Source organism: Schistocerca serialis, chromosome 10 (assembly GCF_023864345.2).
Source record: "Schistocerca serialis cubense isolate TAMUIC-IGC-003099 chromosome 10, iqSchSeri2.2, whole genome shotgun sequence".
NCBI classification, from domain to species: domain Eukaryota; kingdom Metazoa; phylum Arthropoda; class Insecta; order Orthoptera; family Acrididae; genus Schistocerca; species Schistocerca serialis.
The window spans coordinates 156,199,341-156,217,723 of record NC_064647.1 but is presented as its reverse complement, the minus strand read 5'-3'; the positions used below and the strand labels follow the sequence as shown (position 1 = coordinate 156,217,723).

At 45.4% G+C, this 18,383-nt stretch overlaps 1 protein-coding gene across 1 annotated transcript in view; it reads left to right on the top strand.

Annotated features, from left to right (window-relative positions):
• Positions 1-18,383, top strand: part of LOC126424624 (uncharacterized) — a 343,469-nt gene that overhangs the window by 101,582 nt on the left and 223,504 nt on the right. The window contains exons 7-8 of the mRNA XM_050087361.1: positions 691-1,108; positions 9,013-9,286. Coding sequence (XP_049943318.1) covers positions 691-1,108; positions 9,013-9,286 — 692 coding nt within the window. The remainder of the gene's footprint in view (positions 1-690; positions 1,109-9,012; positions 9,287-18,383) is intronic.

Genomic DNA, 18,383 nt, shown 5'->3' with positions numbered 1-18,383 from the left:
GATTCAGGAGATTGAGAAAGTCCAAAGAAGAGCGGGGAGATTCGTGACGTACAAATAGCCATCGCGGGAACGGTACAAATCTCATAGAAAGTTTGAAGTGGGACACTCTTGCAGGTAGACGGCGCGCTAAACGGATGGGGGTGGTCACTAAATTCCGAAATCCGATCTTCACCGAGGATGTAGAGCATATATTATTACCACCAACTCTCAAATCGCGCAATGATCACCATTCAAAGATAAGGGAAATTAGAGCTCGTACTGACGCGTTCAAACAGTCTTTTTCTCTATCGCGATCCGTGAGTGGAACAGAGGTGGGGGAGGGGGGGGGGATATGACTTTGACGCGAATTGTGCCCTCCGCCACACACCGCTTGGTCGCTAGTGAGTATATACCGTATACAGAAGTAGACTGTCGTTTGTTACTCGCTCTCTTTCTGGATGGAAAAGGAAATGAAATAAATACTAGTGGTACAGGGTACCCTCCGCCACACACCGTGCGGCGCCTCGCGGAGTAGGTTCATTGTTGTAGATATAAGTGTAGATTGCCTAAAGGCCTAGAATTAAATATAATATTCACAAAAAAACGTAAGTTGAAAGTTTGGACTTATTTACTTTCAACAGTTGACGATTCACTTGTATGTCTAGTGTGTTTGTAGCTGATACCTGGGTAAGTTATGCTGTCGTTTGGCAGGTTGTAGATTTCCCCGACGGCCAGGACGAGGAGGAGGAGGACCTCGACGACGAGTTCGCGGCCCTCGCCAAAGAGTCGGTCTCGCGGAAGGCGTCCTACCAGCCGCCGGCGGACGGCGCCGACCAGGACCAGCAGCTAGACCTCGACCTCGACCTCGGCCTCGGCCTCGGCCTCGAGCGCGACCCATTCGACACCAGCGTCGCTGCGGCGGTGCTCGGCGAGCAGACCGCGCACGACTCGTTCGACAGCGAGGTCGCCGGGCTCACAGACCAGCCGCCCGCGCTCCCCCAGTCGCAAACTCAGGGCCGCAAGCCGCGCGCCTTCCCCATCTCGCCAGACGTCGACATAGTCCTCGCCAGCGACAGCCCCAGCTCCTGGGCCGCCTTCGACGACGACGCCGAAGAACCTACCACCAAAGGTCAGTCGGTGGCACGTCTCGGAGGCAGATTTCAGACTGTCCAGTTCACGAGGTCCTGAGTCCAGCAACATGTATCGGCAGCTGCTTTTTGGGGAGGGTGTTGTCTAAAACTCTTCTGTAGCCTGCCGACACTAAATAGTTGCGTTTCATATTCTGCTGCTATTCGTATGTTAGTATATAGTCTTAAATAGTAGTTGTGTACATCTTACATGATACCATTAGCGTCAGCTGTACAACAAGATGTGGTGCTTTGTGGGCTTTTTGTCTTTCGTAATTTATTTATTTGCTTGTGTGAATAGCCAGCCTTTACAGCAACACATAGTTGTACACGGCATATATGTATTCACACAGAAAGAACATTCAGAAATATACTGTAAGACAGAAAATGACTTATCGCGAAGAAATTATTCGAATGGGAAGGAAATTGGTAGATGTGACATACATCTGCAGAGAAACACATGTTTACGGTTTCAGAACAATTGGACTATTTATTTAAGACGAAGAATGTCACAAATTGAGTAAGTTAGTAATAAGTTAGTCCACCTCTGGTCCTTGTGCAAGCAGTTATTTGGTTAGGCATTCATTGACAAAGTTGTTAGATGTCCTGTTGAAGGATATTGTGCAAAATTCTGTCAAATTGGTGCGTTAGAACGTTAAAATCCAGAGCTGGTTCGATGGCCCTCCCCATACTGTACCAAACGTTCTTATTTGTGGAGAGATCTGGTGACCTTGCCGGCCAACGTAGGGTTTGGAAAGCACGGCAAACATTATCTTGCTGAAATATAAGTCCAACGTGGCTTGCTATGAAGACAACAAAAAGGGGAGTAGAGTATCATCGACGTACCACTGCACTGTTAAGAGAGCCGCAGATGACAACCAAAAGGGCCTTGGTATCAAAAGAAATGGCCCCATCACTCCTGCTTGTCAGGCTGTATTTTGGGTGACAATCAAGTTCATATCCCACCACCGTCCGGAGCCCCTCCAGATACGTTTTCGGTGATCGTCAAAGCTCAGTTCAAAGCAGGATTCACCGCTTAAGACACAGTAAATGAGGTATCAGATCGGATAAGTGTCTGGAGACGTGTTAATGACTTGTTCAATTTGTCAAGCTCTTTCCCTTCAATCAGTCATCCAATTTTTCTGAAATAGTAATCATTTGTTTGTTTGTAGATGTACAACACGTCTACCGATTTCCGTTCCATTCGAATAATTCGTTCGTGGTTTCTATCTTTTTCTTGTCTCGTATTTTGATTGTCAATAAGCAGTGAAAACCCGGCTATCTATGAGAAGGCAGTTAACGCATTGTTACAATTTTCAACTCCATATATGTCTGAACTGGGTTTCTCAACGTTGACAAATTAAACCATCAAAGAGAGAGAGAGAGAAATTCAAATCAATCGCTGACCAATTAAGGTCGCTTAGCCGAGCGGTCTAAGGCGCTGCAAAAAAAAAAAAAAAAAAAAAAAAAAAGGCTCTGAGCACTATGGGACGTCACTGCTGACGTCATCAGTCCCCTAGAACTTAGAACTACTTAAACCTAACTAACTTAAGGATATCACACACATCCATGCCCGAGGGAGGATTCGAACCTGCGACCGTAGCCGTCGCGCGGCTCCAGACTGTAGCGCCTAGAGCCGCTCGGCCACTACGGCCGGCTAAGGCGCTGCAGTCATCGACTGTGTGGCTGGTCCCGGCAGAGGTCCGAGTCCTCCCTCGGGCATGGGAGTGTGTGTTTATCCTTAGGATAATTTAACTTAAGTATTGTGTAAGCTTAGGGACTGATGACCTTAGCAGTCCCATAAGATTTCACACACATTTGAACATTTTTTTCAAATTGCGGTCGCTTTGTCAATGATTCCGCGACAAATCAGCAGTCCGTGTGCAGTTAAGCAAAGTAAAGTATCACATTGAAGGTAGAGTTATTTACTTTAAAATTCGTTTTATAAATGTCTGTTTTCTTCAATGAATTAAACTTAATGAGAAAGTTGATGAGAAAGGCATGAGTATATTCCTTTTATATTAATAACAATAATAATAACAACTGATTACTTTCGTAATTACGAGGCCTGTTCAGAAAGTAAGCTCCGATTGATTGCCAAATTGAAACAACAGTGAACATCAGAAATGTTTTACTTGTAACAATTAGCTACACCTTTCAGCTACTTCTCTACGTAGTCGCCGTTCTGACTTAGACTTTTGTCATAGCGTTGTACCAACTTTTCAATAGCCTCATCATAGGAGGCAGCCGCCAGTGCTTTCCGCCAATTCTCCACGCTGGCCTACACCTCGTTGTCTGTGTCAAAATGTTGTCTTCAAAGACAGCGGTTCATGTGACCAGAGATGAAACTCAGGGGGAGACAATTGCGGACTGTATTGTGGGTAATTAGAAAACGATGCAGGAGCATCTTCATTGCCCCTGCAGAATACGGCTGAGAATTGTCGTGAAGACGAAACAGCACGACAGTTATGTAATGTTAGCTGCATAGCTTCAGGCGAAATTTCTCACCAGGCCCTCGTACTTGGCGGCAGACACTATTTTCTAGACATCTTTACGCACTCACTGCGAGCTCAGAAATGAGAAGAGCGACGTGATGCTAACTGGGGTTATACTAGAGACACTACCCAACACATCTGTGCAAAGCTTTATCGGATTTTCATAGTCGTTTCCATTTCGCGACCGATCGGAGCTTACTTTCTGAACGCCCCTCGTATATTAAGATTCACACAATTTTCAGGGTACAGACATTTTTGTATGCCACGTTGACTCTAGGGCCATGTGGATGTACCGGGAGTAATAAAAGGTTGCGGAACACTGCTCTACAGTACACACTGCACTGATGTGGCAGGTGCTGCAACTAGCGCCAGGGTTTAGAGGGATGTCTTGTCTTCTGCAATCTGCTGCCCGATATTACGCGACCATCCCCTAATGTCAGTTGACAAAAATATGTGTACACCACCTGATCAAAAAATACAGTCGTATATTATGAGTTGCATACTAGACTGAACCGCCAAAGAAACTGGTGTAGGCATGCCTATACAAATACAGAGATACGTAAACAGGCAGAATGCGGTGCTGCGGTCTGCAACGCCTATATAAGACAACAAGTGTCTGGCGCAGTTGTTAGATTCGTTACTCCTGCTACAAAGGCAGATTATCAACATTTAAGTGAGTTTGAACGTGTTGCTATAGTCGGCGTACGAGCGATGGGATGCAGCATCACCGAGGTAGCGATGAAGTGGGGATTTTTCCGTACAATCATTTCACGAGTGTTCTGTGAACATCTGGAATTCGGTAAAACATCAAATCTGCAACATCGGTGAGGCCGGAAAAAGATCCTGCAAGAATGGGACCAACGACGACTAAAGAGAATCGTTCAACGTGACAGAAGCGCAACTCTTCCGCAAATTGCTGCGGATTTCAATGCGGGGCCATCAACAAGCGTCAGCGTGCGAACCACTCAACGAAACATTAGCGATAAAGGCTTTCGGAACCGAAAACCCACTCTTGTATCCTTGATGACTGCACGACACAAAGCTTTACGCCTCACCTGGGCGTCTGTTGGTGACCGGAAACATGTTGTCTGGTCGGACGAGTGTCGTTTCAAATTTTATAGTGCGAGTGGACGTATACAGTAATGGAACAACCTCATGAATCCATGGGCCCTGCATGTCAACAGGGGACTGTACAAGATGGTAGAGGCTTGCAGTGTGGGTCGCAGCTAGTGATACTGGATTCCTGAAACGTCCAGATACGACTCTGACAGGTGACACGTACGTAAGCATCCTGTGTTATCACCTGCATCCCTTCATGGGCACTGTGCATTCCGACGGACTTGGGCAATTCCAGCAGAACAATGCGGCACACCTCACGCCGAGAATTGCTACAGGGTAGCTCCTGGAACACTCTTCTGAATTTAAACATTTCCGCTGGCTAGCAAACTCCCCAGGCATGAACATTATTGAGAATATCTGGAATGCCTTGCAACGTGCTGTTGAGAAGAGATCTCCACCCCCTCGTACCCTTACGGATTTATGGACAGCCTTCCAGGATTCATAGTGTCAATTCCCTCTAGCACTACTTCACACGTCACTCGAGTCCATGCCACATCATGTTGCGGCAATTCTGAATGCTCGCAGGGGGCGCTACACGATATTAGACAGCTGTACCAGTTCCTTTAGTTGTTCAGTGTATTTGTCACGAGAGACAGACACGCCGACATAAAAGTAGGCTGCGAGTACTGTGTTACCAGTAGAGAAGCAGTAACAGCGAAATGGGTCGGTCACGAGAACTCAATGACTTCGAACGTGGCCCAGTCATTGGGTATCACCTGAGGGACAAGTTCATGAGAGACATTTCAACCCTTCCCAAGGCTAAAATAACAACCCTAGCTAAGCAAGACCAGACAGACCTTGTATACCGCCAGTCAGGAACTGTCGAGTATTGGTGACTGGGACAAGTTGCATGAAGGAATCCCTCGTAACTTTCAAACTGCTACCAGCGATCGAGGCTGCGCAATGGCTGCGCATGAGTTGAGGAGTATTCTGTACAATGGTCGAGCAGATCCCCATAAGCAACATTTTTCTGTAGTCAATGCTAAATGACGCTTGATGTGGTGTAACAGCGATGGCACTGGAGAGTAGATTACTGGAGTGATTTGGAGTGATGAATCACCCTATACTCTGTGGCAGGCCAATGGTAGAGTTTGTGTTTGGAGAATACCTGGAGAACGTTACCTGCCATAGTGTGTGCTGCCAACAGTGAAGTATGGAGAAGTGGTGTTATACAATGAAGCGCCAAAGAAACTGCTATAGGCATACGTATTCAAGTACGGAAAAATGTAAACGGGCAAAATACAGCGCTTCGGTCGGCAACGTCTTTGTAAGACAAGTGTCTGGCGCACTGTCAGATAGGTTACTGCTGCTGCAATAGCAGGTTATCAATATTTGCGTGTGTCTGAACGTAGTGTTATACACTCCTGGAAATGGAAAAAAGAACACATTGACACCGGTGTGTCAGACCCACCATACTTGCTCCGGACACTGCGAGAGGGCTGTACAAGCAATGATCACACGCACGGCACAGCGGACACACCAGGAACCGCGGTGTTGGCCGTCGAATGGCGCTAGCTGCGCAGCATTTGTGCACCGCCGCCGTCAGTGTCAGCCAGTTTGCCGCGGCATACGGAGCTCCATCGCAGTCTTTAACACTGGTAGCATGCCGCGACAGCGTGGACGTGAACCGTATGTGCAGTTGACGGACTTTGAGCGAGGGCGTATAGTGGGCATGCGGGAGGCCGGGTGGACGTACCGCCGAATTGCTCAACACGTGGGGCGTGAGGTCTCTGCAGTACATCGATGTTGTCGCCAGTGGTCGGCGGAAGGTGCACGTGCCCGTCGAATTGGGACCGGACCGCAGCGACGCACGGATGCACGCCAAGACCGTAGGATCCTACGCAGTGCCGTAGGGGACCGCACCGCCACTTCCCAGCATATTAGGGACACTGTTGCTCCTGGGGTATCGGCGAGCACCATTCGCAACCGTCTCCATGAAGCTGGGCTACGGTCCCGCACACCGTTAGGCCGTCTTCCGCTCACGCCCCAACATCGTGCAGCCCGCCTCCAGTGGTGTCGCGACAGGCGTGAATGGAGGGACGAATGGAGACGTGTCGTCTTCAGCGATGAGAGTCACTTCTGCCTTGGTGCCAATGATGGTCGTATGCGTGTTTGGCGCCGTGCAGGTGAGCGCCGCACTCAGGACTGCATACGACCGAGGCACACAGGGCCAACACCCGGCATCATGGTGTGGGGAGCGATCTCCTTCACTGGCCGTACACCACTGGTGATCGTCGAGGGGACACTGAATAGTGCACGGTACATCCAAACCGTCATCGAACCCATCGTTCTACCATTCCTAGACCGGCAAGGGAACTTGCTGTTCCAACAGGACAATGCACGTCCGCATGTATCCCGTGCCACCCAACGTGCTCTAGAAGGTGTAAGTCAACTACCCTGGCCAGAAGATCTCCGGATCTGTCCCCCATTGAGCATGTTTGGGACTGGATGAAGCGTCGTCTCACGCGGTCTGCACGTCCAGCACGAACGCTGGTCCAACTGAGGCACCAGGTGGAAATGGCATGGCAAGCCGTTCCACAGGACTACATCCAGCATCTCTACGATCGTCTCCATGGGAGAATAGCAGCATGCATTGCTGCGAAAGGTGGATATACACTGTACTAGTGCCGACATTGTGCATGCTCTGTTGCCGGTGTCTATGTGCCTGTGGTTCTGTCAGTGTGATCATGTGATGTATCTGACCCCAGGAATGTGTCAATAAAGTTTCCCCTTCCTGGGACAATGAATTCACAGTGTTCTTATTTCAATTTCCAGGAGTGTAGTTGGCGCACGAGCGACGGGACCCAGCATCTACGAGGTAGCGATGAAGTGGGGATTTTCCTTTACGGCCATTTCACGAGTGTACCGCGAATATAAGGAATCCGGTAAAAGATCAAACCTCCGACATCGCTGCGGCCAGAAACAAGAACGGGACCAATGACGACTGAAGAGAATCGTTCAACGTGACAGAAGTGCTGCAGATTTCAGTGCTGGGGCATCAACAAGCATCAGCGTGCGAACCATTCAACGAAAAATCATCGGTGAGGGCTTTCTGGGCCGAAAGCTTACTTTAGTATCGTTGATGACAACACGACACAAAGCTTTACGCCTCGCCTGGGCCTGTCAACACCGACATTAGACTGTTGGTGACTGGAAACATGTTTCCTGGTCGGACGAGTTTCGTTTCAAATTGTATAGAGCGGGTGGACGTATACAGGTATGGAGACAACCTCATGAATTCATGGACTCTATATGTCAACAGAGGACTGTTCAAGGTGGTAGAAGCTTGTAGTGTGGGTCGCAGTTAGTGATATTGGATCCCTGATACGCCTAGATACGACTCTGACAAGTGAAACGTACGTAAGCATCCTGTCTGATCACCTGCGTCCATTCATGTCCATTGTGCATTCCGACGGACTTGGGCAATTCCAGCAGAAAATACGACACCCCACACGCCCAGAATTGCTACAGGGTGGCTCCAGGAACACTCTTCTGCGTTTGAACACTTCCGCTGGCCACCAAACTCCCCAGGCATGAACATTATTGAGCATATCTGGGATGCCTTGTAACGTGCTGTCTAGAAGGGACCTCCACCACTCTTACTCTTAAGGATCTATACAACGCCCTGAAGTATTCATGGTATCAATTCCCTCTAGCACTACTTCAGACATTAGTCGAGTCCATGCCACGTCGGCACTATTGCACGCTCGCGGAGACCCTACTCGATATTAGGCAGTGTACCAGTTTGTTTGGCTCCTCAATGTAGTATGAGATCGTTTTCGTGGTTACGGGGTTGTCCACTAATTGTACTTAACAAAACGATACACGAGGAAGTGAATTGGGGACTGTGAATGGCAGGGAATTTTTCGGAGACAGAAACTGATTGAGTATGAAAGTGCACCCTGTAAGAAGGCAGCATCTGTGTGACAACGTGTTGAGGAGGAGAACATTGCTGATATGGAATGATCCGCGCAGATTTCCAATCTTAACCCAATGGAACACCTTAGTGATGAGTGAGAACGTCAACTTGAGATCGTAGCCTCCTGCATCAGTACCGTCTCTGTTATCTGCTATTTAGGAATATAGGTTACCATTCCTCCACAGACATTCGGATACCTCATTTAAAAAGTCCACACCAGAGTTCAAGCCCATATTAATGTGCACCAATGGGTGTCTGGATGCTTCTGATCGCACAGTGTATATTGGCTAAAAATAAAGAAAGGGAAAATTTAGAAAGAAAGACCAAGAAAGGAAGTTGGTCATTGAAGAGTATGTGTGTGCTTTGTTTGCAGAGAGCAAGCCGGCCAGACCGCCGCCCCCATCCGCCGCCCCCGCACGCGGCCAGCAGGAGACGTTCCACGAGAGTGAGCTCCGAGCACTCGCCGAGGACTTGGTGGCGCCCGACCCGTTCGACACCTCGTTCGCTGAGGGAATCCTGCCCGGCAGCTCAGACCTCCGCGTGCTCGAGGAGCAGCTGCTGCAGGGCAACCAGGACACCTCAGTGCTCTCCAGCGTCAGCATACACGTCACAGACCCAGCGGGCGAGAAGCTCGACCACTCACCGGGGTAAGTGTCACAGTCGGGGTCGCCAGTTTTCAGGGGGAGCTCCCAAGCGCTCAACATTTATCCAGCAATACCGAACACTAAACTAAACTCCACCCCAACAGGCGATTAAGGCCCAACGGTACCGACCGGCCACCGTGTCGTCCTCAGCCTGAAGGCGTCACTAAATGCGGATGTGGAGGGGCATGTTGTCACCACACCGCTCTCCCGGGTTTACGGGACCAGATCCGGTACTTCTCAATCTAGTAGCTCTGCAGTATGCCTCACAAGGACTGAGCGGACCCCGCATGCCAACAGTGCTCACACAGTTTTTCAACCATCCGGTCACCCATCCAAGTGCTAGCCAAGCTCGACAGCGCTTAACTTTGATGATCTGACGGAACCCAGTGTTACCACTGCGGCAAGTGTGCAATGAAATATTGACCTTTCTAGGGCGGTACTGACGTTTCACAAATAATTAAAAATGTTGACGCTTGCTCAATACATTGGACAGTAATTTATAGCGTGTAAAGGTAGCATTGAGCAATAAGCGGCAGTTCCTGCAGAGAACGACAAGTTTCAGTTCGCTTCAAACGAACTCCTGCAAAGAACTGAAAAAATAAAACGACAAATGATCCGGGAGTGCTCTGGAGGATGTTCGAGGTTGTTGTTGTTGTTGTTGTTGTTGTTGTCTTCAGTCCTGAGACTGGTTTGATGCAGCTCTCCATGCTACTCTATCCTGTGCAAGCTTCTTCATCTCCCAGTAGTTACTGCAACCTACATCTTTCTGAATCTGCATAGTTTATTCATCTCTTGGTCTCCCTCTACGATTTTTACCCCCCACGCTGCCCTCCAATGCTAAATTTGTGATCCCTTGATGCCTCAGTACATGTGCTACCAACCTGTCCCTTCTTCTTGTCAAGTTGTGCCACAAACTCCTCTTCTCCCCAATTCTAATCAATACCTCCTCATTAGTTATGTGATTTACCCATCTAATCTTCAGCATTCTTCTGTATCACCACATTTCGAAAGCTTCTATTCCCTTCTTGTCCAAACTATTTATCGTCCATGTTTCACTTCCATACATGGCTACACTCCATAAAATACTTTCAGAAACGATTTCCTGACACTTTTTCTCTTCTTCAGAAACGCATTCCTTGCCATTGCACCTCCGGAATATTTTTCCCAAGAGGACGCCATCACCATTTAACCATACAGTAAAGCTGCATGCCCTCGGCAAAAATTACGGCTGTAGTTTCCCCTTGCTTTCAGCCGTTCGCAGTACCAGCACAGCAAGGCCGTTTTGGTTAGTGTTACAAGGCCAGATCAGTCAATCATCCAGACTGTTGCCCCTGCAACTACTGAAAAGGCTGCTGCCCCTCTTCAGGAACCACACGTTTGTCTGGCCTCTCAACAGATACCCCTCAAATGAAGTTGGAAGGCCGGCCGAAGTGGCCGAGCGGTTAAAGGGGCTACTGTCTGGAACCGCACGACCGCTACGGTCGCAGGTTCGAATCCTGCCTCGGGCATGGATGTGTGTGATGTCCTTAGGTTAGTTAGGTATAAGTAGTTCTAAGTTCTAGGGGACTTATGACCACAGCAGTTGAGCCCCATAGTGCTCAGAGCCATTTGAAGTTGCACCTACGGTACGGACATCTGTATCGCTGAGGCACGCAAGCCTCCCCACCAACGACAACGTTCATGGGGGTAGGATGTTCAAGGTATTGTTATAAAATAACGGGACTATTGTTGTAAGGCATTTTATTTCAGAAACACACATATTTCGTTACTGACACCCTCGACACTCTCCCCTCCTCTACCTGTACAACGCTCCATGAGAATTTTCCCTTGATGGAAACAGTTCTAGACTTTTTGTATGTCTGTCCTTTTGACTGGAGGTTTTGGGGACAGCGGCCGTTCGCTATTGTAAAAAAATGAAACGCCTACAGCCATCCTTATGATCTTATTTACTTGTATCTACCAATTTAAGCACTTTAGTGTGCCACCTTCAGACTGTAGTTGATGCTGAAGGGGTTGACACGATCCCTATGTATATATCGCATCAGTGGGCAACATAACTGGTTACGCAGACTATCTGTAAACAACTTTTCAACCTTGGTTGACAGTTGATGGTTGGAGTGCTGATACCAAAGTGCACAGATAGCTGCGTAACCAGTTATATTGGCCACTGATGCGGTATATGCATATGGATCTTGTCAACCCCTTCAGCATCAACTACAGCCTGAAATGGCGCACTGAAGCGCCAAACCTGGCAGCTACACAATAAATAAGATCATAAGGACGGCTGTCAACTTTACACTTTCTTTTAATAGTGCTAGACTTCTTCCTGTGTGAGCTCCTTGATAACGTGTGCCCCTTTTTCTTTCACTGTTTCGACGACGGACTGACATCTTGTTCCTTTTAATGTAGATTTGACCTTGGGAAATACCTGAGGAGCTATGACCATTCGTTCATCTTCGCTAATGTGAAACCCATCTCCTCTACTGACCAAGTGTTCATAGCTGTTAAGGTACGCACTTTAGAGCCCACGTTTATTGGACATTTTTTCTCGTTTGTGTCCACACTACCACCACTGAAAGTTACCAACCCTACACTCTTCGCAACATAAGAACAGGTACATGTATTCAATTGTCAGAGGTATCGAATAGTTTTCGTTTATAACATTCTACTCGTTCTTTTCCGGTACAGGGATCCTTACTTCAAATTAATACATTTATCGTTCTCCGTCATCCTAGAAAGTCTGTAACATCATCACGGAATCTCCCCGTGTATACGTAATTTAGAGACGCCCACGCCTATAACTTTGACGCTCTGTATTCTCATTGGATGACGTTTCCGGACATGGGTTCCTATTCAAAATACGATGTAGCCACTCCCCTCTACAAGTTCTAGAAGTCTGTAACGGGAATTTCCGACCACCCTGTCTATGCTTTGCCTGCAAGAAATACGCTCTAGCGTCATTACACATTGACTTAATAAATACAACATACTTACTGATGTCTGTCAAAAGGAATGATGTACACAAAATACGAAAGTTAAAACTAGAGTTATACTGTCCTACGCTGATTTAGTAGTGGAATGGATTGTGCAGAGTGCCCCAGGACACATATCAGAGTCGTCACGTCCTATTCCAGGATACATATGTGTTTGCATATCGTGGATCACTTCTCTTAGCGCGTGACCAAGTCTGGTAACGAGTCATTGTTTCCAAGGAATGTCAGATATTTCATTCATTCACGTCGTAAACAGTTCGACGTCACAATTCCACAGGCTGTCGGACGGAACGTCGCCGTCGACATTGTCGACGAGGCTGGCCACTATTACGTCACGCCTTCCGAGCCGAGCTGCTTTAGGCCGTTACTAATTGATCACACTATCACCAACCAGTGTTAACGGTCCCCATCCGCATTTTTTTCTGTTCCACTTGCATATGACGAATTTTCCGCAGACAGAACAACTATGTAGCAGTCAACACGGTGTCCGCCACTATCGATCGATAAAACCCAGTTTGATCCGTTAATTCATGTGACAGTAAGTAGCCGTTCAACAGGTATTTCAGAACTACGTATGTTTGATTTTTGGCACATCCGCCTTCAGTAGTAACTCGAATCCTTTTTGTAGCTGTTTTGAGCGGGTTTTTGTGTACCCATCTTGATGCTACTTCAGAGATAATCTTATACTTACAAATGACAAACAGATACTTTGTGTAACGTTTGTTTACTGTTATTTATTTCCAGCACAAATAAAACACGCTTCTGCTCCACGTGAATATAGCCAGCACCAGTGCTGCCACCACACCGGTACTCAGAGAACGTAATAAACAGTCACCTGGAGCTGTCAAACCAAACCTCCACCTGCTTCTCCCTCCACTCTGCCAGGAATTGCCGAACCTCACTGAAAACTGACCGCGTTCACCTGAGCCATCTTCTTTTATTGTGGTGTTTTGTGACGTCATCCCTACGGCGTCACTCAGTCCACACATCAGAATTGCAAATGATCTTTTGTATCAAATTATTATTTACACAATTTACAATGACACTGAGAGGCGATTTCAAGCAAGATTCAGTGACTCGAAATAGAATTCACGGACTGTAATAGACTATTCCGTTCACGTGCAGTCATGTTTCTGATGTACCGATTGAATCTGTGTGACGTGGGGATAGAACGGCGAAAAGCATACAAAAACTAAAATCTCTCGAACTACAACAGAACGCGATTAACATACACATGAAACTCGCTGCCAGGCACATTCATGTGAATTGTAGACCATTCATGTAGATGTAAATCTAATATTTCACTCTGAACAGATGTCTTCACTAGATTACCAACTGTTTCTATATTTCTTTCTTGGCGTCACCGTTGACTCACATAAATCTTCTCTCTCTCTCCTCTATTATTTATGATGACGATGATTGCATCCATAACAAGCGGTTTAGTTTTATTGGCTAGGACACGATTCTGGGAACCTTTGATGAAATTCCTTTTACCCTAAACTAATTCTAATCCCAGGTAACTATACTAAAGATAGGTGAAGCAGCCTTTAACAGAAAAAGCTCTGCTGTGTAGCGAAACAGAAAATTTTGAGAACAGTCGTCTCCTGAAGAAATGAAAAAAAAAATAATTTATGAATAAAAATTGCTGCGACGGCAACGATAGCGTCAATAATTGTCCGGAATGTTACTTTAAACTCGTTGGTTACGTAACAGAGAAACAAAAGTAGACATTAGAGCCGGGACACTAAGTCTCTTTCTCTCTCTCTTTTTCTTTTCTTTTTCACCCACAGCGATAGCAGCGCCCCAAGTGGCCAGCAAGCGACACTTCTGAGTACGATGTCGGATGAGTGCGAATACTAGTGCTTATACTGATTTGTAACGTAGTTTTTACAATACCGAGTGCATGTAGCGCCATCAAGATCGATAGTAACTAAAAACGACATCCCCTTTTTCATTCTTTAGTTTACTAAGGACCGTCGGAGGTACGAAACGGCATATTACAGGACAGTTTATTTATTTTTTTCATGTAGCGTTCAGATATTTAGTGCATAATGTCGTTTTCCTTTAATATCCAAAATTGCTAGTAAACACGAAAAGATCTGTTATTTCGGAGAAAGACGACGAACACCAACCCAACAAAGCGGAATTTTGTTCGCTACACTTTCAGCCAAATCAGTGTATGTGGAACGTAGTAAACGGTGTATGGAATTTAATACGTATATTATGTAACGTACCATATATGCCACCACACCTGTAACTTAGGAAAAACCATACAGACGTGAAAATAAATAGTCAAAGCCAATAGAGCTGTCTTCCAGCACAGAAGAAACCAGTTCAACAATTATAGCTAAATCTGACCCACAAATGGCCAGAATCTTTAACACATTCACTCTTGAAGCAAAAATACACGTTTATAAAAATATTCGTGTATTAGAAATTCGAATTATGTGTAAAAATACGCAAATCATTAGATTCTATAAAAAAAAAATTCTGTGATAACAACAGCAGACAGCATCAGAAATATGTGCTTCACATCCATGAAACATGGTTTATATTCCCTTGCTTTCAACGGGGAAAGCTGCAATTATACATATATTCATAAGTAAGTTGTAGCTTATGTCATTGAATCAGTGTGACTAGCTGTTTTTACATGTATTCCACGATAATTCATGTCTCTTGGAAACTTACAAACGCTCGGAACCCAAGAATGTAGCGACTATTTCGTTAATTAAACAGAAAATAATTATGCTTATGACGCTGTGATTGCTTTCTCGCCGCTTGGAGCTCTAGTGTTGCGCCAGCTGTCAACTTTCACACCAGAGTAACTTGGGACTACACTGCCCTCTCTCGGCTACCCTCGGTGTTTACGTAGAAATTACGGGAAGCAGTCAGGGTTTAAGGCCCACGTTCCGTAGGTGGTGCAAAGTTACGACGTCTCAGTCGCGTGATAGTGGAAGTGATTGTTTCGGCTAAAAAAACAGGAGTCTATAAGCAACAACTGCCACTGAACGTGGTTATAATTTTGTGTTTGTTAGCAATGTTTGCTTCAGCTCGGCAGAACGGAAGGAAACAGCATACAGACAAAAGTAAGTATTTTAGCAGAAGCAATCTATTCGCTCCGAACAGTTTTTGGTCAAAAATTATAGACTGTGAGGAACGTGAATTGTAAGTATTGGTAGTCACAGAAGCTGATAGTTGCACAGGATATTAAAAAGATCCCATAGTTTGAGAGGTGGTAGTATGCACCAAAACTACTCGAAAATGTCTGGTAAACATGGGCTTTAAAGTGCTTACGATCTACATAATGGAGCAGACAAATGACAAAGTCCCCTGTTATTGCGAATAAACAGTCATCCTTGTGAATTCGAAATACACTCTATGGTACCAAAGATCTGTAACGTAGCCAGCAGTTAACTTCCACATGCAGGCAGTTCGAAACAAGAGCACGAGTTTGGCGTAGAAGAGATGTTTCACAATAGCGAAGATGAACAAGTGCTCATAGCATTTCAGTTATTCGTTTTACAATCCATGTTTACCACGTCTCAAAATATGGAATACTTGTTATAACACCCTGTATATTCCGGCTGTCTCACCTGAGTCTTGTCTTGTCTAGGCTTTAGGCAGATATTTGCAGTTAAGGTTTTGCAATGTGTGGTAGCAGTCAGTTAAAAAAAAAAGGCTTACTTATGTGGTGTTTCAGTGGACCACAGTGTCTACGGAAAACTGTTTTGTCTTCAAAAACATTTTAGTGGAAGAATGGGATTTTCACTCTGCATCGCAGTGTGCGCTGATATGGATAGTGGAAGTTTATCTGCTAATGCGATAGAGCGGCCCCACATCAACCATAGTAGGTTATACACGCGCTTACGGTATGGCAGTAAGATGTAATGGAATATTCGATAGTAGTCGTAGAATTTTACCACTTTAGTAGTAAACGTCCAACAAAGGCTGTAAACAATACGGCGACTATTACGTGATATTAGTGATTTTTTTTTTTTTTTTTCCCCTTCAAACGGGCTAAGCTACAGATCATTGTCACCGCAACTAAATTTTTTTTCCTCATTTGTTGGCTTCGTCAACTAACAAAAAGATTGTGAATATATCCACCAAAAGGTGACGCGACAGCAGCCACTAGCATTCCGTCGCTGACCAAAGCCGATGACTCGCAACGAACATTCCTCTCGGCCCGGCTGTTGGTGGGGACGTTTTGTTACTAACGCCTTTATACGTATTAAGAACTAGAAAGTACTAGGCTACAGTGGGAAAATAAGGGACAATTTTGAGTCTATGAATAACGCGAACCATCGGTAAACTCTTTGGTGTGACGTATGGGATGGTTTTATTTGTACATTCCTGATTGTAGGACGCACGCCTTTATAATGTGTCGTTTATTTCTTGACTGTTGGTAGCTTATATCGTGTTGTTTGCGAAACCTATGTAGCTCTCATGCCGATGTCAATACTTTGAGAGGAACGATGTTTTGAATAGTTCTACAGTAAACTAATGTTTTTTATAACGAGGTTGTGATGACAGATGGATCAGTAGCGTAAACCGAAGTAAGAGTATATATATATATATATAATAGCCCTACTATGACTTGCGAGTCTTTAATGTATTTGAAGCCATTAAAAACAAGTACATTCCCTCCCCAAAACCTTACACTCCCGTGCAGATGCCATTAGTTCTCTGAATGTTGCTTTATACTTTGCTAATATTTTCTGTCGTAGGTCATACCTTTAAGCCCCTTCTCGCCGCCATGTAAATGACGTCATTGGCCTGTCGGCACGGCATGGCATTTCGTTTTAGCGTATGAGCACATAAAATTCCACTTCAGAAACAATTCTGTTTCAAACGAGAAACAAACCGATGTTTACTGGTGACATTGAGTCCCATGAAACACGTCATGAGCAGTACTTGTTAGGGCTGACTCAGCTGCACCCTGCAAGTACGAAATTTCAAATACCTGTCAGAAAACAGGAGAGAAATCGACTCATGCCCCTTAGGAGAGATATCTGGTAGACAACATGCCAGGTATTTGGAGCAAGAGCGCATGCCAAGCTGCAGGCGTTTACGATTATTTCATTAAATTTTTTTTCTCTTGAGGACATCGCAGAGATAGACTGCATGTTTCAGAAGAGAATAGGGAATCATCTCTAACACTCCGAATGAAAAGTCATGTATTCGCAATCAAGGTATTTGTGCACGCTGGTAGTTGTGTATTTTCGCAAGTGAGTGAAAGTATTCAACCATTTTATTGTCATTTTTCTTGCAGACCAGTATTTTCTCTGCGGTTGCACACTGGGCGTTTGAGAGGAAACATATTGAGCAAGTAGTTAATGAGAGCGACGTAGATATAAGTAGTATCGCACTCTTGATGGGAATTTGTGAAAACTAAGATATAACCCGCCATATTTGACCAGTGGCGTTAGCCGTATGTAGACCTATTGATGGGGAGAACCCATTAACAAGTCGCTTATCCGGTTGTAGTTTTAGTTATGGGTTGAATTATTCATGTATTGTTTCGAGCGAAACCAGTCTGGGGAAGAAACCGGATGAAAACAATCGACGCAGTCGGGCGCTTACAGTTTTGAGCAGAATCATTCGATCGTTTAGGCAATGTTAAATCATTGTTGTAACTGCACTATGTTTTCGATTGTCACTGTTATTGCCGTTCACGTATTTACTTTTCATCGACTGCCAATAAGTAGCTATTAGTTCCGTTTTTCGTCCCTGTTTATGAATAGACCTTCTCTTAACAGTGAACATTGTACTCGGATCGGAATACCGAGCCGCTCTGTGGCGTGGAAATGGAAGACATGTTACTGGATTTAAAGATAAATCCAGTACAATATACAGTATCTGCAAGAGAGATTCATATTAGGGAACTCCATTACTTAAAAGAAATTCGAAGAAAGTGGATAAGTATTTCCCTAAAAAAAAAAAAGAAAAAACCCAACAACTTTAGACAGGTGACATGCTTAAAAGGCAAGTGATTAAGTTACAAAACAAGTTATATCCTTTCCGTTCACGTCACTTTGGCATTTACCGAAATAGGATTTGCAATGATGTATTCACACCAATGGGAGCTACAAAAAATTTAATTAAAA